The 21,295-nt window shown below is 57.9% G+C and overlaps 1 protein-coding gene across 7 annotated transcripts; it reads right to left on the bottom strand.

The window, feature by feature from the left end:
- Positions 1 to 6,720: 6,720 nt before the first annotated feature.
- On the bottom strand, positions 6,721 to 20,617 carry UBQLN4 (ubiquilin 4). 7 transcript variants are annotated; one of them, XR_006706444.1, is made up of 12 exons: positions 20,449 to 20,617; positions 18,887 to 19,038; positions 18,309 to 18,526; positions 17,472 to 17,734; positions 15,746 to 15,904; positions 12,120 to 12,345; positions 10,983 to 11,122; positions 10,449 to 10,532; positions 10,222 to 10,337; positions 9,853 to 10,076; positions 7,357 to 8,459; positions 6,721 to 7,022 (listed from the first exon to the last, which is right to left on the bottom strand). XR_006706444.1 is itself a non-coding variant. In XM_045454439.1 (11 exons), exons 1-11 carry the CDS (start codon positions 20,554 to 20,556, stop codon positions 8,308 to 8,310), a joined length of 1,842 nt encoding a protein of 613 aa, XP_045310395.1. In that variant the 5' UTR covers positions 20,557 to 20,617; the 3' UTR covers positions 6,721 to 8,307. The 7 variants fall into 7 exon arrangements, 4 of the variants coding, with proteins under 4 accessions (XP_045310395.1, XP_045310397.1, XP_045310398.1 ...); XR_006706446.1 differs by having other exon boundaries at positions 9,853 to 10,039; positions 20,449 to 20,616; XR_006706445.1 differs by having other exon boundaries at positions 7,357 to 8,401; positions 9,853 to 10,039; positions 20,449 to 20,614.
- Between the last annotated feature and the right edge of the window lie 678 nt (positions 20,618 to 21,295).

The raw sequence follows: 21,295 nt of genomic DNA on the forward strand, positions 1-21,295 counted from the left end.
TTGCAGGTTTGTCTCTAGATGGACTGCATGATGGATGGACGGACGGACGGACGCATGGATGGACGGACTGGGAAGAACGCGCATCCTCTTTCTTCCTCCCCACCTCCCCCCACCCCCCAACCCCGTGTCTCTGAACACTTTCTCACCCTTTCCAGCTCCCTCTGAATTTCTGTCTCTAATGCAGAGGCCTCGGGAGAGGTGACCAGGCTTTTGAAACCCTGGAAGGACTGGGCTCCAAGAAGGAGGACAGCAAGGGGCTGGAGGCCTGAGGGGACGGACCTGGAGTCGTCTTGCTACAGGGTTTCCCCTCCAGAGTTCTGCTTTTCTTCTAGTGACTCTCAAAGTCAACGCTTTGAGCTTCGCATTTCGCAAACAAGACTACCTTAAGGACAGCCGTCTGCTAAACAAGCCTGGCCTCTCAGGCTTCCTTCCTCGCCCGAGTAACAGGAGAGGGGCCTGGCCCTCCAGAGCCCCCCACCTTGCCCCTGCCCGGCAGGCTGAGGGTCCAGAGGGCATGTCTGCGGTGGGGGAGACACAGCCCGCCTCGGTTAGGTTCCCTAGAAGCGGAGGCCGTGAGGAAGCAGGACGGGGCAGAAAGAGGGCCGAGCAGGGCTATGGCCTTCTCAGTCTTCCTCGCCGCCCGCCGGGGTCCAGGGAGCTGTGGCGCGAGAGTCAGCCCACAAGATTGGCAGCACTTTTGAGGCATATCAGCACTGCGGGCTGCCTGAGGTTGGGGGGCGGGGGGGTGTGTACCTTCCCCAGCAAGGCAGCTCTGGGTTGATGCAGGGTCACTGGCTGCGAGCTGTGAGCAGGCAGCCCCGAAGGAGCCCGGAGTAGGTGCTGGCCGGCCGCGGGATCTGCCCGGGGACCAGACAGCGACCTCTAGCAATCACTGAGCTCTGTGGTATTTCCCAGTACAGATTTACCTTCAGTAAATGCCGCACGCGTGCATTACAGCAAAGTGCATTATGGCGAAGTGCATAAAATAAAAACACAAATAAGGGAGAAAGGACGGCCCTCCGTCCAGAAAAACTGCAACCAACCAACCAACGAACAAGTCGGAAACCGGCGCCCAAACCAGAGCGATCACTGCTGCAGCGGGACCGGCAATCGAGGTGAAATTACGGATGAAAATTTGAGGAGAAACAGGAAATTTGCATAGTTTCAAAGTCTCTTCCTCACAATAGTTATTTTTTTATTTTTTATTTTAAAAAGTTTGAACATTTATTTTTGTGAGAGACAGAGACAGAATGCGAGGGGGTTAGGGGCAGAGAGAGAGGGAGACGCAGAATCCGAAGCAGGCTCCAGGCTCCCAGCTGTCAGCGCAGAGCCCGACGTGGGGCTCGAACCCACAAACCGTAAGATCATGACCTGAACTGAAGTCGGACGCTCAACCGACTGAGCCACCCAGGCGCCCCTGCCTCACGATGTTTATTAATTACATAGGTAAAATAGTAACTTTACAGAGGGAAACCCAGCGGGAACCACACCCTTTCAATTAAGTTGTCAAGGCTACCGAGACCAACAGTAAGAAGCTCCGACATCACGCAACCTCCCGTGATGTGCAGAGAAGGCCCGTGGCTTTTGTGGCAGGCTCATCAGAATGCATAACCATCCGGGCACAAGAAACTTCCCACAAACCCAGACTGAGGGACCCTGTCTAAAATAATTGACCAGTAGGGGCGCCTGGAGGCTCAGTCCGTTAAGCGTCTCACTGCAGCTCAGCTCATCATCTCACAGTTCGTGGGTTCGAGCCCCGCGTCGGGCTCTGTGCTGACAGCTCAGAGCCTGGAGCCTGCTTCGGATTCTGTGTGTCCCTCTCTCTCCGCCCCTCCCTTGCTCTCTTTCAAAATAAATAAATAAACATAAAAGAAAAATACATTCACGTTGTTGTACGACTACCACCCTCCGTCTCCAGAACCCTTCAGCCCGCAAAACTGAAACTCTGTCCCCATCAAACGCTAACTCTCCGTTCCCCTCCTCCCAACCCTGGTGATCACCACCTACTTTCTGTCTCTGTGATTTTGACCACGCTAAGTATCTCATGTAATCATATAGCATTTGTCTTTGTTGTGACTGGCTTATTTCACTTAGTATGATGTCCTCAGGGTCCATCTGTGTTATAGCACCTTTTCAAAGCTGAGTAATATCCCACTGTGCGTCTATACCACAGCCTGCTTATCTGTCCGTCCATCAGTGGGCGGCTGGGTTGCTTCCATGGTCCTGTGAGTAATGATGCTATGAACATGGGTCTACAAATATCTCCGTAACACCCTGTTTCAGTCCTTTGAGTCTGTACCCACACGTGGAATTGCTAAATCATGTGATAACTCTATTTTTCATTTTTTGAGAAACTGCCACCAACCACACTGTTTTCCACAGACGCTCTCCCATTTCACATCTTCACCAATAGTACGCAGTTCCAATTTCTTCACATCTTCACCAACACTTCTTGTTTTCTGTTTTTTTTTTTTTCCTAATAGTAGCCATTATAATTGGTGTGAGGAAAATCTCGCTGCACGTTCTTTTTTTATTTTTATTTTTTTTTATTTTTACTTTTTATTTTTTACAATTTGCATCCAAATTAGTTAGCCTACAGCGAAACAGTGATTTCAGGAGTAGATTCCTTCGTGCCCCTCCCCCATTTAGCCCATCCCCCCTCCCACCACCCCTCCCGTAACCCACAGTTTGTTCTCCATATTTAAGAGTCTCTTCTGTTTTGTCCCCCTCCCTGTTTTTAAATTATTTTTGTTTTCCTTCCCTATGTTCATCTGTTTTGGCTCTTAAAGTCCTCCTATGAGTGAAGTCATAGGATTTTTGTCTTTCTCTGACTAATTTCACTTAGCATCATACCCTCCAGTTCCATCCACGTAGCTGCAAATGGCAAGATTTCATTCTTTTTGATTGCCGAGTGATACTCCGTTGAATATACGTACCACATCTCCTTTATCCATTCATCCATCGAGGGACATTTGGGCTCTTTCCATCCTTTGGCTGTTGTCGACAGCGCTGCTGTAAACATGGGGGTGCATGTGTCCCTTTGAAACAGCCCACCTGTATCCCGTGGTAGTGTAATTGCTGGGCCGTAGGGTAGTTCTGTTTTTAGTTTTTTGAGGAACCTCCATAGTGTTTTCCAGAGTGGCTGCACCAGCTTGCATTCCCACGAACGTTCTTTTTTTATTCAGATTTTATGCTTAAGCCCTCTCTGCACCTACCTCGGGGCTCGAACTCACAATCTCGAGATCAAGAGTCACATGTTCCGCCCACCCAGCCAGCCAGGTATCCCTCACTGTAATTTTGATATATATTAACCCCTTATCAGATATATCATTTATTGTTTATTTTTTTATTTCATTAATTTTTGCTCTACTCTTGATTTTTCTACCCTTCTCCATTCTTTGGGTATATTTTGCTATTCTTTTTTTTTTTTTTTAAACTTCTTCAGATGGCTACTTAACTCATTGCTTTTCCATTTTTCTTCTTTTCTAATGTATATATTTAAGGCTATGAACTTTCTTCTACATACAGCTTTAACTGCATTCCATCAGTGTTGATAGGTAACTCTTTGTTATAGTTTGGTTTTAAAATATTTTATAAATTCAAAATGTTGTCTCTCTGTTTTAATCTGAGAGGGAGAGCGAGTGTGCTGTGCATGTGCAAGTTGGGGAGGGGCAGAGAGAGAGAGAGAGAGAGAGAGAAAATCCTAAGCAGAGCCCGACACGGGGCTGGAACTCACCAACCCTCAGGTCATGACCTGAGCTGAAGTCGGATGCTTAACCAACTGAGCCACCCAGGCGTCCCATGTATCTTATTTTTTGTTAAGATTTTATTTTTAGGTAATCTCTACACCCAATGCAGGGCTCAAATTCACAACCCTGAGATCAGGAGTCACATGCTCCACTGACTGAGCCAGCCTGGCACCGCCCCAAAAATCTCTATCTTAGAATTAATGATATATGTTGGTCCCTATGGCTATTGTCTCCCTGCCTAGCCTCCCAATTACAGACAGAGGGGTATTCAAATCTATAACTGAGCGCTTTTCTGATGCTCTTTGTAGTGTTCTCAATTTTTTTTTTCTTTTTATATATTGAGGGCAGGTCATTAGATGCATAAATACTTAGTCTGTTTTCCCAGTGAATGTTACCTTTTATCATTATGAATGAACCCCCTCCCTTTACCTCTTAGTGTTTCTTTCGGCCTGAAATTCTGTCTGATCTATTATTAGTACAGTACCCTCGTTTTCTTCTGGCTTGCGTTTGTAGTTTATCTTTTCCCAGACTTTTACTTTCAGTCTTTCTGTTTTCTTATGTTCTATAAATGTCTTGTGGTCACCCCCACCCCTCCCGCAGGGAATCCGGAATGTTTTGCTTAAAAGGGAGTGATTAAAACCAGCCCCTTGCCGTGACTCTCTGGGACACCAGCTTCTCCTGGAGTCTTCGCCCTATCCCTCCTCCCCGACTGCTCTGCAGGCAGGGATGTGGTCCAGGCGGCGGGGAGGCCGATCGTCCCCACGGGGCAGCTGGCCTGGGAGTCACCAGCACGGCCCCTGGGAGGCTGCTCCCGGCGTGGTTGCTTGCTCACTGTGGGAGTGGGGAGTCTACAGATGAGCAATCTCTGGGCACCAGGGTGCTTGCTGCCACTGGGTGTCATGACCCCTGGGTCCTCTCCACGGACAGCAAGGACACAGGCGTGTGTGCTAACTCACGCACATCTACAAAATACTTTTAGCTGGATCCGTATTAAGCTGAACATGGGTTCGTGTTCTAATCCGTGACCACATGAATCATTCCGGCCTCACTCCCCCGCTCATCTGCCCACTCCCCACCCCAACAGAGAGAAACCGCACCCCCCTGGCCGTCCCCCACTTGCTTAAATTGTCAATTGTAGCGGATGTGCACGGTGGTCTCGGAACCGTTAGTACATCCGTGGGACGCAATCAACAAGAACGCGGCGCTGTGTTTCTTCTGCCTTTAGTTGGAAAGATCCTGCTAGTTTCCGAGTTACTCGTGTCAGCATCTACCCCCGTCCTGCAAATGCAGTGATCTCATACATTCAAAATGTAGCCACAGTCTCTGGTTCCGTTCCTCATCCTGTCCTGGGGTCCCCTGACCTCCGAGATGACACGTGGTTTTCAGTTCGCCTGCACGAAGGTTCGCTCTGCTCTAAGCGTCACGCGTCCACCATTACAGTGCCACACAGCATCGGCTCACACCCCGAAACGCCTCCTGTAACTTCTTGACGGCGTGTCTTCTCTCTTGCCTTGGTTTGGAGTCGTCGCCTTCGTTTCGTTTTGTCCTTCCGGTCACTGGGCAGTTGTTACACGGTTTTTCTCTTTGGTGGCTTAGAAAACATTTGTCCTTGACTTAGCGGCAGCTACCACGAGCTGGCGCTCTGTCCTTTACCAGCACAACGCGAAGGCCGCGCGCGGTGCAGGCTAACCCCAACCCCACCGTCTCTGACTCTGGAGCCGCCGAGTCACAAATCCCAATTCCTGCATTTTAAACACCACCAGAAAGAAGCCCCGGGGCGGCTCGGTCGGTTGAGCGTCGGAGTCTTGATTTCAGCTGAGGTCATGATCCCAGAGTCGTGGGCTCGAGCCCCGCATTGGGCTCTGTGCTGCGTGTGGAGCCCGCTTGAGATTCTCTCCCTCTCCCTCCCTCCGCACCCTTCTCCCCAGCTTGGGCGCACGCTCGCTCTCTCTCTCTCTCTCTAAAACAAAACAAAACACCCCACCACGAGACATCATCCCTTTTGTTTTATGGAGTTTACACACACGTTTACCGTTGTTCTTTGTTCTGTTCTTGTTTTTTCTTTTTCTTATGACCCAAGATCACCCCACACGTGAGTCGGCCGGTGGTGGTCTCAGTTTGGCTTTGTCTGAAGATACCTTTATCTTACCTTCATGTGGGAAAGACGTTCTCGCCGGGCGCCGCATCCCAGACTGGCGGGGAGGCAGCATCCACCCCGTGGGCTTCCGCGTCGCGGGTGGGACGCGGGCGCTGGTCTGCCGCTCCCTCGAGAGCCCGCTGTCTGGATTTTCCGGTTGCTTCCAAACGTTTTCTCCTCGCTCGCGCCTTTCTGCAGACTGCTAGTTTATTGCCCGGGCTTGCGGCATCTGTGGACCGCTGGTTTGCACGTCTAGAGAATGGTGACCTGGTTCCTCAGGTTGTCCTTCGGCGTCTCTCCCCTCCCAGGACTCCGGTCGGCCGGCCGCCCGCTTCTTCGTGTGGACCCGTGTGCTCGTTCCTGCAGTTTCCATCACTTGCCCCCCCCCCCCACTGTGTCCTCCCCTCCCCCCGCCGTGGGATCTGCCAGCCCGGTGAGTCCGCCCGCGGACACCCTAACGCCGCTCACTCCACTTGGCCCCTTTCCGATCGTGGCAGATCTGTTTTTGTGGCTTCCAGCGGGAGAACCGGCCAGGCTTAGTCCCGGAGTTCAAGGCTAAATCTCCTGACTTCACTTGCAGGTCTGGATGCAATAGTTTGCTTTGTCTCGGCCTTTTTACCTGAGGTAAGAGTCTTGCCATATCGTCACAGGATGGCAGTAATGACCTTCCTACGCCCCGCCTCCCCGCCCTGACAGGGTGGGGGTGGCGGCATCCTTTAACACCTGTGGCAACTGAACCCCCTTCAACGTCCTCGGGTCTCGCTTTATGAAACCCCCTAAAACCGAGTTTTCTTCGGCCGGCCTCCTCTCCCCCAGAAAGCAAACACCAAGACATCCCGACAACAAAGACCACGTGGTTTATTTACAAAGGCCAGTGTGGAGGTTGGGGAGGTCAGGAGGGACAGCCACACACACCCTCTCCGGATTGCTCAGGACGCTTTCCCACTCGGGAGACAATGGTGCCCCTCGCGCCTCCATACTCTCGGCCACGGGTCCTCCGAGCAGCTGCGCGAAGCTGCAGAGAGAAGAGGCGACAGGAGCCTCCCCTGCGCTCGATACGGCAACGTCCAATTCCACACCAAAGGCGTCGCCGCTGCCCTCTCCTTCCTTCCCTTCCTCAGATAGAACTCTCTGGCCTGGAAGGAAACGGTGAAGGATCCAAAGGCCGGGGCTGCAGGGGTAGAGACCCCTCTACCGTTCCCCGACAGCTTCAGGACCACACTGCCCTTGGGGTGCCCGGTGCCCAGAGGCCCAGGACCTAGCTCCCTGGACTGTGTGCACTCCTGCCCTGGACCAGCCCTCCTGCCTGCCTCTCTCTGGTGGGAGACCGCTCGGAACCAGAAACCACGAGGGATCCGCCGTCCTGTGCCACTCGAGTGTGTGTGTGTGAGTACCCACCGCATACACACCCGCTGCTGACACAGACCCCAATCCCTTCGTGTCTCGTGAGGGGGACTGAGACCCCGGTACCTGGGGATGCAGGCGGGTTCTGGAAACGGAGCCGGCAGGAGCCCCCGTGAACCGTGTCGCTTGGCTTCCCTGAGCCCTTCTGCGGCTCAGACCCCGTTAGCATCTCCAGGGCCCTCTGCCAGGCCTGAGCCTGGACCCCGCCTAAGGGAGCTCCGTGGGGCCTCCACTCCCAAAGTGTCCACTCCAGGTTCCAGCCGCTGAGCCTGTGACTCAGTTCGTTTTCCCATCCCCCTCCTCCAGAAAATCTCCTCCCTCCTTTGCACCCAACTCCATCGGGCCGGTCCAGGGCTCGGTTCCTCACACGGAGGGTGATGTCTGGTCTCTCCCTTCGGACAGGACATCCCAACAAAGCCTGGATGAAGGGACCAGGATGGGGGGGGGGGCGGGGGGGATGGAAAAGAGAGCCTGTCCCCACCCCCCCCAACCGCCAGCCCTGCTTCACTGTGTGGTCCCAGCAGGGGTGAGGCTGCAGGTGGAGAGACAGAGGAGTCGCCACAAGTAACCAGACAACAAGCAGAGCCCTAGAGGCACACACGAAGACCCCGCCCCAGTCCCTCCTCCCACCCAGCATGGCCAGGCCACCGCCACCAGAGGTCTACAGGCTGTGCCAGGAGGTGGTGGGGCCAGGAGCTGGGGCCGACCGGGGACACCGTGAAAACCACTTGAACGGCCCTGCTGGAGCAGGGCCCAGAGCAAAGACTCCATAAGAGATGTACAAGTAAACCCAAAATGCGCAGGGCACTGGGGCGAGGCCCGTGCCCCTAAAGTCACCCTGCTGTCTGGAGAGGACGGGGCGGGGAGATGGGGCGGCAGGCAAAGGGCAGGGGCCGACAGAGGAGCCAGGCGCTGGCGCCCAGGGAAGGGAGAGGCAGGAGGCGGAGCCGGGGGGTTAGGAGAGTTGCGAGCCCAGGAGTCTCTCGATGGCTGCGTTGACGTCCCCTCCTGTGGCGATCAGGGCCTGCAGGTTAGCTTCACGGTTGATGAAGCCCATGGAGTTGAGCTGCTCCAGCTGCTGCTGGAACCGTACTTCCGGCGTCGTCTGCACCTGCAGAGGACGGGCCTCGTGAAGGGGGCGCAGGGCCACCCCCTTCTGGCGTCTGCACCTGCAGAGGACGGGCCTCTCTGAGTCCGAGGTTTACGGCGCAGAGCAGATGACCAGTAGGTCTTCTCCAGCATCCTCAGACCCAACCAGTGGGCAGGGAAGGGTGAGCCTCAGGGGTCACGGAGCCTGCACCCCACATCAGTCAACGACTGTGTAACAGAAGGTGGGGGGTGTCTTTCTGAACATTTCGAAGTAACAGACGGGCCCAGAGCAGCCTATATTCCTAACCACTTTCTGTCCCTGGAGAGGTTAACGGCGCTCCAGAAGCCAAACGGTGTGTGCTCGGTAAGACGCACGGTCTGCACAAAGTCCACCCCAGCCCTGCCCCCGGCAGTCTTCAAGCAGGGAGCCACGGGAAAGGCCAGGGAAGGGCCCCAGGAAAGAAGGAACCTGTTTGATCACGGTTAGCCAATCAACAAACACCATCATTTACAGAAGAGAAGGCTTTTCGTGTCTGACACTCCTGTGTACATCTCCTGGAAATGCTTTCCCAAAGGATGTGCGGGAAGCACTAGACTTGGCCATGAAGGAGCCCAGCAGTGACAGGCCGCCTGGCCTCTGATAGGGTGAACGCACTGTCCCCAGAAGGAAAGGATGTGCCGAGGGTCACAGAAGCCCCCTAACGTGCAGCACGAGAGCCTTCTCCAGGGTTGGGTGCTGCTTCTCCTCACGGTCCGCAGGATCTAAGCTGGACTGGACCTTCCTTGGTGACTCTTGGTCCAACCCTCCTACAGGGTTTTGTGGAACAGAGCCTTCTGCAGAGCTGGGCACACTTACGTTTCTGCCAAAATGGTCCTCCCAGACGAGTTAGGGAAGCCAGAGAAAGGTTAAGGGCCTCACCTGAGGTCAACCCTACTCCTCACCCAATCCCCCAGCCTTGACTTTGCAACACAGGGTTCTAGTTACCTCGTCCCCCAGAACCCTCCGCGCTAGTCTTGGAGGCGGAGGCCAATTTAATCACCAAAGGACCCTGTGATAGAAGGAAGCAGCGGCAGGACGTGGTGGTTAAGGTGTGTAAACTCAGGAGCCAGCCTACCTTGGCCTCATCACTTACTGGCCGCGTGACTCTGAGCAAGCCACTTACCCTCTCTGGGCCTCAGTTTCCCCCTTTTATAACACAGAGATAGCAGCTTCTTTCCAAGGCCGTTGTGAGGAGTGGAGCGAATGTGCTCTCACACACGAGGCATGAGAACGGCCCCCAGAGCCCGGTAAGTTCTATCATTACTCTCGTCTCCATCACACAGCCGCAAAAGCCAACGTGGAAAGGCGGCAACCGGCCCAAGGCCAGCAAGGGGCAGACCAAGCCCTGCGGGTGGCGGTCCGACTGGCTCCAAACCCCGCTCTGCCTCTCCAGGCTGCCGCCACCCCCCACACCGGCCCGCAGCCCCGCGTACCTGGGAGTTCCCGCCCCCTGCCAACAGCTGGACCATCTGCTGCATGAGGTGCTGGGGAGCATTGGGAGCCCCCGCTGGAGAAGGCGTGGCGGGGGGCGCTGGCGAGGAGGTGGGGGCCTCGGGCGCAGACCCAGTGTCGCTGCCTGCCGGGGCCGCCGGGGTCCGGGACATCCCGAAGGAGCCAAGGCTGCAGGCAGGAGAGACCAAGGGGTGGGAGGCAGCCTCTGAGAAAGGGATGGGAACGTGAGGTCCAGAAGGCGGAGCGCACAAGCAGGAGAGCAGACCCTCAGAGCGGCGGGGCGGGGCCTGGCGCGGAGGCGGAGCCAGAGCCTTGTGCCCCTCCCCCCCCGCCCCCGGCCCCGCCCTCACCTGGGTACCAGCCCAGGGGCCTCGGTCTGCAGGGTCTGCAGGCCCTGCTGGATCTGCAGCAGGGCCTGCATGGCGCGGGGGTTGGTGAGCACGGACAGGGACTCCGGGTTCTGCATCTGGCGGGAAACAGGCAAAGGAAGGCAGTGGTGGCAGGACGCAGGCGGCCACCCAGAGCTCTGCTCTGCCCCCCCCACCCCCACGTCCCTGGCCCCGAGAGCCTCACCCACCTGCTGCAGGAAGACGGGGAGCTGGAGGCGGAGCTGCTCCTGCAGCTGGGGGTTCCCCGCAAAGAGCGGCACGTTCACCATCATCTGCGGGGTGAAGGCGGGAGGGAGGCCTGGGCCCGCCCGCCCTCAGAATCCCGGCGGCCTGTCTCCCTCGGCACCCCCACCGCCGTGGGAGATCTGGGTCCCCGTGCATCCCGAAGGCCTCCCGGGGGCAGTGAGAGGAGACGGAACCGCGCTCCGGGCCTCGGGCCAGGGCTCGCAGCCCCGCGCCTGGCGTTGACGGTGTCCCCAAGTACAGGGCGCACTGGGCACCACGCCACGTTCCGGGCGCTCTACTCGTATGAGCTCACTGCGCCCCCCGGGACGCCGTGAGGGAGGGGCCACGGCCACGGCCACGTACAGGTGAGCAAACTGGGAGGCTCGGGACCGGCTGAGCTCACGCAGCTGGGGGGGCGGGACCGGAGACACGAGCCCAGGCCGTCTGGCTCCCGCGGCTCCCGCCCACTGCGCACGACCTGCCCCCACACTGCGTACCTGAGCAGCAAAGTCGGGGTTCTGGGCCAGCGTCTGCATCATGCTGCGCATGTAGGGGGCAGAGATAACGTTCTGCATCAGCTGCGGGTTTTCAGAGATCTGCTGGAGGAGAGCCTGCATCTCCGGGCTGTTGAACACTCCTAGCACGAGGAGGAAGACGACAAGGACAAAAGGGTCCAGATGGAAACCAGATGCCTGCCCCTCTTCCATCTCCCTTACTTCCAACGTTGAGCCGTTAGGGAGCTCAGAGGGGCGGCGAAAAGCCGCCCCCCCCCCGTTCAGGGGCGTGGGCCCCAGCTCTGGCCTTGCTTCCGCCCGGCCCCTCTCCCAGCTGCTCTACGGACAAGCAGGTTGGAAACTGGGTCTCATGTGCGCCCCCCCCCCCCCCCGGGCCGTTCCAGGAAAGGGTCTGACGGAGGTCACATAGGCTCGTGGTTGGCAGTCTTAGTGGCAGAGGCCCTTTCCTCAAACCAGATGTCACTCCGAACCAAGTGTGACAAACGGACTGGCTGGAGCCCCTCCCACTCAGTCCTTTCTCCTTCTGGGGAAAGTCCGGACCTCCGGACTCAGGAGTACAATTTGAAAGCCACAGGTCATAAGGGGACTGGAGCACACAGAGGGGAAGGGACTCTCCCGATCAAGGTGCCGCCCCCACCCCCCCACCGGGGCATCTACCAGAGACGTCCCCGGGGTCATATGTACGGTCACAGTCCAGATAGTGGGGCCTCCCCAAGGGTTGTGCACAGCCCGCTCCGGTCTGTCCATGGCAAGTCCACACATCCTTCTCCCCCAGCCTCACACCTGCCTGTCCCTGGGAGCGCCCGCTTCCTCCCACACCCACTTCCCCAGGTTGACCCATTTGCCTGGATGGTACCAGCAGTGCTGAGCGCTTCGGAGTGGGGCCTGCTTTACTCTGTGCCGCCACCCAGGCTGCTCCAGGGACGTCAGGACACAGCCCAAACCACCCCTCATCCCAAGGGGGCAGAGCTTCTGCCCCAGGCTGCAGACCCCCCCTCCGGGGCTTCAGTACAGGCTCACCTGTCTTCAGGAGGCTGCAGCAGTGCGAGCCCCATTCAGTCCTGGGGCAGAGGGACTACCCTGGTGACCCCACTAAGCTCCTTCCAGCCCAGGACATACCTGACCCCAGGCTAGCCGCATTGATCCCAAAGGGGTTGGAGACTGTCGGGTGCACCTGGCTGGTCCCCGATCCTCCGGTGCCCTCCCCCCCGGACCCGGGGGCCTGGGAGGTGGGGGGCGAGGGGCTCCAGGGGTTAGGGAGGGGCTCTCGGTTCTCAGTCCGCAGAGGCTGGGAGGACGAGCTGTCGGAGTTCCCGGCCAGGGAAGAGAAGGGGTTGTTGCCAAACTGGGAGGAGGGAAAGGTTCTGGGTTAAGGACCGAAACAAACCAGGGTGAGGGCCAGGCCCCCCCGCACCTCTCACCTAGCAGCCTCCCCTCCCTGGGAGAGGGAGGGGGTGGGAGGTCCCGGAGGCCCTCAGCTCCAGGTCTGGCCTGGAGACGGGCAGCCACACCCTCACCTTGCAGGGTGGGAGGTGGCCAGTGCAGGAGCGGCCAGGGGATGACAAAACCCCTCAGGTAACTGGAAACTTCCCGCCTTCCCCGAGGGCTCCAAAGACTTGGTCTCTAGTCTCCTTCGTGCCCTGTGGTACTTTACACACACCTTCTCATCGCGTAAGGACACATATGTCTTCCTCGGTTCTTCAGGGGCACAGGTAAGGTCACCTTTGCACCCCACCCTTCCCCTGACACTAGTAGGCGCTCAATAAATAATTGTTGGCTTGAGGGGAGCTGGCTCTCTACTTCAGCCCTGGGCTGCCTCTAGGCGTCCCCCTGTCCAGCCGTCTTGGTCCAATAGGACCTCCCCAGAAGCCCAGGTCCTCTTCATAGCATTCTGTCCCTCCAAGCACACGCAGGGGAGCCCCTCAGGGGCACTCATCTCCGGCTGAGCGTGCCCTCCTTCCGCTGCTTCCCCCCGCACAGCCTTCTCCTCGGCCTCCTTCCTTCAGCTACGCAGGCCCCCTCAGCACCAGGCTGCCTGCTGTCCCCCAGGATGGCCTCAGGGTCGGCACCCCATCACATGGCGTGCTGCCCAAGGTGGCAATGGAACTTCCTCTGGATCCCCCGGCACCCAGGCAAGAGCTCTGTCCAGCGCTGTGCTCGCTGAGGGAGTCTGTACCCTATTTCCCTGCTCCAGCCCCCCATCCTGAGGTCCTGGGTGGTCCTCAGCTGCACAGCTTCAGCCCCTTGTCACCGCGGGGTCTCCTGCTCATTCAGAGCAGGTCGTGGGGACCAGAGCCAGCCAAGGCCCTCCAGCTCTGAGCCGGGCTTCCTCCGCCTTACCAGATGCCTGCTGGGATGACGGCCAGCAGGCCAGGGTCTGTGTACCCCAGCCTCAGGCTTTGTCCCTGTTTCACACTTCCCGTCCTGGTAACTCGCCTGGCACCCACCACCGCTGAGTTCTGGGCCCCCTAGTTTTCCGCGTGCTCTCTATGGACTGAATCTCCTTCTGACCACCCTCGGGCAATCACAGCTGCCATTTATTGAGCACCTACTACGTACCAGGCATGTTTCTTCTAATGTTTACAGTAGCCCTCCAATGTACCAGTTCTCAAAGTGTGGCCCTGGGACCCTTGCAAGGCTTAACCCTGGTTTTAGAATGCTGAGACGCTATTTGCCTTTTTTCACTCTTGTTGTTTTCATGAGTGTTCAGTGGCGTTTTCCAGAGGCTATGTGACATGTGATACTGCACCAGACCGAGCGCGGAAGCAGAATTGGGTCCCACAGCAAGCCAGACGGCAAGGGAGTCTGCAAAAGTTAGAACAAGGCCGCTCTCCTCTAAAGTTTTGTTTTGGAAAATTAAGTTATTTTTTAAGCGAACGTGCTTTTTATATTAATGTGTAGGGTATTTACTGTCGTTTTAAAACGAATTAATCAACCTTCTGTAAGTTTCTCGGTCTTAATTTCAGATACAGTGGCTATCAAGAGACCCAACCCACAAAAAGAAAACCTTTTTGAGGTCCTCAATAATTCTTAAGGGTATAAAGGGGTCAAGCATCACCGCTTTATTATATCACTTCCATTTTGAAAACACAGACGCTAAGACTCAGAAAGGTTAAGCAGCTAACTTAAAACTGCGCCACTAAAAATGGGCGTTAGGTATTTGAACCCAGGTTTGCCCACGTCAAATGTCTGTTCTTTTAGTTATTCCAATGGTTCTTACAATTTAGCCTGCATCAGAGTTAGCCGGAGGGCTTGTTATAAGCCTTTCTCAGCTCCTTGGTTTTTTGTTTTGTTTTTTTTTTTTAACCAGATGCATGCATTACTTGGATATACGTTTTTAATTAAATACTTAAATTCCTTTAAAAACTCATAGTTGATCCCGACAAGCACGTTCTAACATTTGCAACAGCATTGCCAAGAATAACCAAGAAGACGCAGGAGAGCAAGGTGAGGGGTTTGCTCCACCAGAAGCCCAGGCTTAATTAGGACGATGTGGTGTCACTGCAAGGACAGACAGACCGACCAGCGGGCCCGTGCACAGTCAGCTGGACTCACACTTATTTGTGGAGATTTGGTGTAGGACGGAGGCGGCATGAACAAGGAAATCTGCTGGGACAGCACAGACCACGCAGGACGTGGTGCTCTCGTCCACAAGGAAAAAGGAACAGGAGATCCCACCCTCCCGCCTGGGCCCTGGTTTGGGGTGTGTGTGTGTTCAGTTCGTGAAACTCCCATCAAGCTGCACGCTTATGATATGTGTCCCTTTCTGAAGCCGTGTTATCCTCCAAGAAATGTGTTCGTAAGAAATGTTTTTAAAAAGCAGGTTAAAACTATATGAACAGCAGGATGCCACTTCTAGGAGGTTTAAAAATATGCAAAACAATACTCTACATTATTTACGGACACAAACCTAGGCCATAAAAGAATCAAGGCGGTAAACACCAACTTCTCAGTGGCAGTCAGCTCTGGAGAGGGAAGGAGCTGTCAACTGGGGCAGGGCCGCATGAAGCTACACTTCTTTCTGGAAAGCCTTACTTGCAAGTATAAAATACGCGCAGGAAATTCTAAGAAACACTACCAGTAGTCACCTCTGAGGTAGAAAAGAGGTGGCTGGGAGATGGAACCAGAAGGACGGATCCCCTATTGTTTACTTTGTATAACTTCGGAACTTTGAAGCGTGTAAATATTTGTGTCACGTATTTAGTGCAAATTAAACTTAAAAAAGAAAAAACAAGAACCCCAAAGGCACTGACACTACATACAGGGACGTGACAGGACGCTGTAGTTTGGTCTATACTTCTCACGTATCTGGAAGAATCCATGAGGTACTTTTAAAAGTGCATCTTCCCAGGGCCTGATTCCAGAGATTGAGTCAGGAAGCGGCTCGAAGGTGGGAACCAGGAATCTGACGATCGGCGAGCCCCCCCGGGTGATTCTGATGCAGGTGATCCGAGGACCACACTTGAGACACGCTGCCGACCCCACGGCCCCTGAGCCCCCGGGGCAAGAAGTCGTCGGACGCTTTGCACGCTACACCCCGCCCGCTTCCCTGGGGAATTCTGCTACCTTCCACCCTGCTGCCCTGCCCCGTGCCAGGCTGGACCACCCCCGCCTGTGCTGTGAGAAGCGCTCTCAAGCCAAGGCCCACTGTCGGAGGGCTGTGTAGGCAAAGAGGCTGACTTGGATCCGGGGATAGGGAATCCTGAGCCCAAACAGCCCTCCCGCAGCCCAGCCCCTGGTCCCACCTGTTCCCGGGCGGCACTGAACATCGGCTCTTGGATGTCTGTGTACATGCGGCGGAGGGCGTTATACCCTCCGGGGATGCTCTCCAGGTTGCTCAGGGCCCGGTCCTGGTTCCGCATCATTTCTTGCATCATGGCTGGATTTCGAGCAAGCTCCATGGTCTGGTGGAGAAGGGAGAGAGACAGGAAGAACCCCAGAACCAGGGGGGCACCAGGCTTGGACGGGGGTGGGCCCCGAGGAGGAGGTCTGTCCCAGGACTAGGGTCCAGGGCCCAGGAACTGCCCCACAGCGGCAGGGTGGCCGGTAAATTCCTCCCTCTACTGTCATCTTGGCTCTGTCCCTGCCTGCAAGGGGAGTCTGCCTGGCTTTGTGCTGCGGTACAACGACCCAGGGGTGGGGGGGGCGAGGACAGCAGCTTCTCTTCCTCAGGTTCAGGAGGGCCCTCGAACCTGAGGCCCTCGGAAGTACAGGGAGCAAAAGGAAACTGGTAGGAAAGGACATGAGGAGGAGGAAGCAGAGGAGAGTAACATCTGAGCACCTATGATACACAGGCACCCAGCTAAGTAATTCACACAACGGAAGTCACGTGCTCCCCATGATAATTGTCCCAAGGAGATATTTCTGTCCCTATTCTGCAGATGAGGAAATAGGCTGAGATTCACTGGGGACACACAGCCGGTTAGTGGTGGGGCCAGGTTTTGAGGCCAGATCACTCTGTCTGTCCAAGACCACACTGCGGTTCCCGGAAGATGACCATAAGTTGGGGAGGGAAAGGATTCACGTTGGGGCGACACGACCAGCACCCTCTAACCCCACCCTCAGGTCTCCGGCCTGGCCAAACCTTGAGAAACCCGTGGACGGGATGGGGGCTCACTCTCAATAAGGGCTGGCCTGTGTCAACTCCAGGGGACGGCAGTGCATGACGGGGGACAAAGGGCACCCTGCCTGGGATGCCTTCCCTGTCCCTACTCCCAAGTCCCCCCACAAGTGCTCACTAAAGCACCTTTACGTCTAAGACGGGACCCTGACTCCTTACCCCATAATTCACTCATTCTCTAAGTATTTCCGGAGTGACTTCCACGCACCAGGAGCCATTCTAGGCAGGGAACAAAACACCCGCGAGTCCTTGCTCCGAAGGCACTTATCTCCAGGGGAACCCAGCACCGGTGCCCACGGCTCCGCTGACGTCATCTCTCCTCTTCCCCCGGGGGACTGGGCCACGAGACAGGGCTCCCGAAGCCTGACACGCCGCCGCTGCGGGTGTCCTTCGGCCACCGGCCCTGCCCGGCCCAGCCGTGACGCTCCCCGAACACCCTACACCCAGGCCTTTGCACGTGCTGTCCCTCAGGCCTGAACGCTCTCCTCCTTTTCTTCCTCTGGCTCGTGATTCCTCCTCTGGGTCTCAGCGTGGCTGACACTTCCTCCAGAGCCTCCTCTGAGCGCTCCCCGCCCTCCCCGGGTAGGGCCAGGAGCCCTTCTCTTAGGGGATCCCGGGACTATGACATCACCAACCACGCCACGTTACTACTGCACGCTTGCTTGTCCCGTTTCCTTTTGAGACCAGAAGTTCCTGGAAAGCTAGGCCTGTGCCTTGTCGTCACTACACCCCCAGTGCTCCAAACAGGGCTGCTGGATGAGTAAGTCACCAGATAAGCCAAGGCAGGGCGAGGTGGGAAAAGTCCCGCCGGTGTCTTGTCCGTCCCCACCCCAACCTTCTCTCACACCCACCTGCCTCATGAGCTCCGGGTTGTTGAGCATGTGGCTGATCTCGGGGTTCCGCTCCATCAACTGCTGCATCTGGGGGTTGGCCATGATCATGTGGCGCATCAGGTCGGGGTTAGACATCATGTCCTGGACCAGGGGGTTCTCCATGATCTGCGACAGCATCTCGGGGTTGGACATCAGCTGTCTCTGCATTTGCTGCTGCAGCTCCATGAAGTTGGCGGAGCCCAGGCCCAGGCTGCCCAGGCCCAGGAGGCCCCCAAAGCCAGCTGCGGGGAGGGGCCAGGGTCACGGCCCGCCGCAAAACCCTGCCCCCACCTGGCCACAGCCGCCAAATGCAGGCCTCCCCGCGATGGGCCCTGTCTGCTTCTGGCATCTCCCCTTTCCAACCCTTCCCCGGGCCCAAGCCCTGGCCCGCTGCCGGCAGAGACGGGAGCCTAGCAGACCGAGACCTCTCTGGAAGCCGAGGCCGAGAGCCGGGCACGGCACTGAGCAAAGAGACGGCGACCAGTGACGGCCTGCTGAATGAGCCTAACCACTCCCCAGCTGGCTGCTGCTGGACCCACTCTGTCCCCAAACTCCAATATCCTCACCCCGCATTCCCCACGTCCGCAACCTCATTTCTCCCGTCCCCTTAACGTTCACCCATGCTCCCCTCCTCCGGGAGGCCCTCATAGACGGATGTCCTCCCCTGCTCCGCTCAAGCAGCAATGTCTGGAACCCTATGTCGAGGGGTTCCCTGTCCCCATCAGACCAGGAGCAGGGACCATGTTTCTGCCTCCTCTTGGCTCCCCCCGCGCCCTAGCCCAAAGCAGGACTGGCACCTCCTCCCTCAGGGCTTACAGAGTATGGATGCAGTAGCGCTGGGGGGTCCCTCCCCAGCCCCTGGGGAGGGCCCCCCCCCACTGCTCCTCCGGCTTCCGCTGCCAGCATCCGAAGTGGCGCTGCCGGAGGTGGAGGGCTGGGCAGGGGCGGCGGGTGAAGCAGGTGTGGTGGAGGGTGCCGAGGCAGGGTCTGGAGTGGAGGGGGGAGAAGCAGTGGTGGCAGCTGGATCTGGAGCCCTGAGGACAGAGAAATGAAGTCCCAGCTGAGGTGAGCCCCAGAGGGAAGACGGTGATCTCGGAGGAGGACTTTCGGTGCCTCTAGTACCCTATCACAAGCCACCTCCTAAGCAGCCCTCAGGCGGGGGTGCGGTAATGCTGGGGGCAGTTAGTAGTTCAGGCCGAGGGAGAAGCTAGCACCATCTGCCTCCGGGGCATTCTGGGAGAGGTGAGTCCCGTCCCCTCCCCTGGTAGGGCTTGCCAATTCTTCCCGGACCTTGGCAGGGCCCTCCAGGTACAGACGAGTGGCGGGTGAGACACCGGGTGGGGGGGGGAAAGAGGCCTGATCAGAAGTTGGATGTGCTCCTCTCCTGGACTTACTTCTGAGGGGTCTTGATGACCAGATGGACAGTGAGCCCATCCTTGATCCCATGCTGGTTCAGGGTGTCCCCATCCTTGAGGATCTTGCCTGCGAAGATCAGGACCAGCTGATCCTGCTGAGCCTTAAACCTCCTGGAGATCTCCTCTTTGAACTGTGGTCAGGAGGCAGAAGTCACTGCGGAGGCTCCTGGGCTCCACCCACCAGGGACCCTGCCTCTAGCCCCCCAGGGAAGTCCCTTCCGTAGTCTCAACTCCATCCAGCCTGCTGCGATAAGCAGGCCCCTTTGTTAACCAAAGAGAAGGACCGGTGACGTCCCCTCTCAGCTCAACTCCTGGGGTCTCCCACCCCAGAAGGCCCTTGCTGCTTCCTGCCACCCCCTCCGCAGTCCCTCTGCCCAGCTCCCTGTGAGGGCCCTGCCCTGCTGGCCCCTGCCCATCCCAACTCCTGTAACAGCCTTCCACCCAGGCCCTGCCCCCCCCCACCGCCCCGCCTCCATTCTCAGACCCCAACTTTCCTCACGCCCAGCCATCTTGCAACAACTAGGACAAACGCATCCCAGCAGTGACTCCTCAGGAGTTAAGAGTCTCAGTCCCATGAGAAACGTATGAATCATTATCTCCATTTTAAAGATGAGAAAACTGAGGCTCAGAGCAGTTATGTAACTGCACTGGAACGCAGGACTTGACCCCAAAGCCCCAGCTCTTGACCAAACACACTGTCTCTCCATTCAAGCTGACTTCAAATTCAGCTTTGCAGGGCAGAGAATGTAAGTTCTGGAATGCAGTCACTTTACAACGGGGGAGAGGGAGCAGTGATGGCACTAAAGACTGGCTTGGGAGAGTGAGACTCCCCAAATCTATCAGCTCTCCCCTCCAAAACAAACTTAAACCAAAACAGACACTCTCAGTAAAGAGTGCACTTGCTAAGCAAACGCAGCTTCCAGAGCCCTTCCTTCCAACCAGATGGCCTGTGTTAAGCCCCGCCTGCGTGAAATTGTGGAGCAGCCACAGGAGGTGCGAACACAGGAAAAGCTCCCTCATTCACTCATTCAACACACTTTTATTGAGCACCTACTGCACACCGTAAGTCCCAGAGAGGCCGAGGGCCCACCGTAACCCCCTCGATTTGGGAGCGTCGGAAGGATACGGGCCCGGGGAAATGCTCCCCCGGCGCCCCGCGTCCCAGAACCCGGAGGCGCCCCCCGCCCGCTCTCCTGGCGCAGCGCCGTGCCCGGAGCCCGCCCGGCCTCGGCGCCCCGGCCCCCCGGCCATTCCCCGCGGCGCACGCTGCCCTCAAGGCCCTGGTCCTTCCCCTGCGCGGTGCCAGGTGCCCCCTCCCCACGCTCCGCCACGCCCCCAGCCCAGGCCACAAGGCGCGCCCCGGCCTCGCGTCCGCCGCACGCGCCGCGCTCGCCGGCTCCCTCTCGCCGGACGCCCCCAGCCCCGCTCCGCGCCTCCCGCCCCTCCGAGAGCCTGCGGGGCCCCCGCCCGCCGCCCCAGCGCCTCGGGGCCACCCCTCTCTTCGCAGACCCCTCCTCCGCGACCCTCGCCGCGCGTACTACCTCCTTGACGGAGGCTCGATCGCAGATCACGATTTCCTCCTTGTCCTTGGGGGTCTTGACGGTGACCCGAATGGGGGGCCTGGCCTCGGCCCCGCTCGGCTCCGCCATGCCGCCGCCGCCACCCGGCCGCCCGCCAGCCCGCCCCGGCTCCTCCTCCTCCTCCTCCTCCTCCTCCTCCTCCTCCCCGCCCGGCCGGCCGGCTCGGCTCCGGCCTCCGCCCCTCCGCACCCCCCCTGCCCTGCCCTCCCCTCCCCGCGGCCGCGCCGCCCTCCGGACCAGCGGCGCCCACAGCGCCCCGGGCGGCCTGGGGGGGCACTGCAGCCGGGGCCGCGCCGCCGCACCGGGCCTCACGGGGCGGGGCGGGCTCCCCACGACAGCCGGCAGCCAGCCCAGGCCGGCCGCCTCCGCGGGGACTCCCGCTCGCGGACCAAACGCTGTCCCCGTCACCGCGTTGGCTCCGTTCCCGGGCCCCTCCCGCCTCGGAGGCTGAGTTCGCCCACTTCTGGACGTCCACCCAAGATCTCACCTCTAGGACTGACTATGCCCCCGAAGGTCGTGGCCTGCACGACGTTACTAAGTACGGCTCCAGGGGCCTGGGTTCGGCAGGCGCGGCCTTTCTGAGCCTTGGTCTCATCCCACAGGGCCGTGCATAACGTAGGAAACTGCTTTCAAAAGTAACAAACGTGTGCCTGACAAATACGGGGATTGCTGTTTTCAGTTACTGGTCGTGGATTGTCAAGCGGGCATGATGACGCTTCTGCCCCCGGGGAGGGGTTAAACGTCCTTCCAGTACTGCCACTGTCCTTTTCGCTCCCGCTCTTTCCGCCCCCCCTCCGCCGCGTGGTCC

The sequence above is a fragment of the Leopardus geoffroyi genome, chromosome C3 (genome assembly GCF_018350155.1).
Source record: "Leopardus geoffroyi isolate Oge1 chromosome C3, O.geoffroyi_Oge1_pat1.0, whole genome shotgun sequence".
In the NCBI taxonomy this organism is placed as follows: domain Eukaryota; kingdom Metazoa; phylum Chordata; class Mammalia; order Carnivora; family Felidae; genus Leopardus; species Leopardus geoffroyi.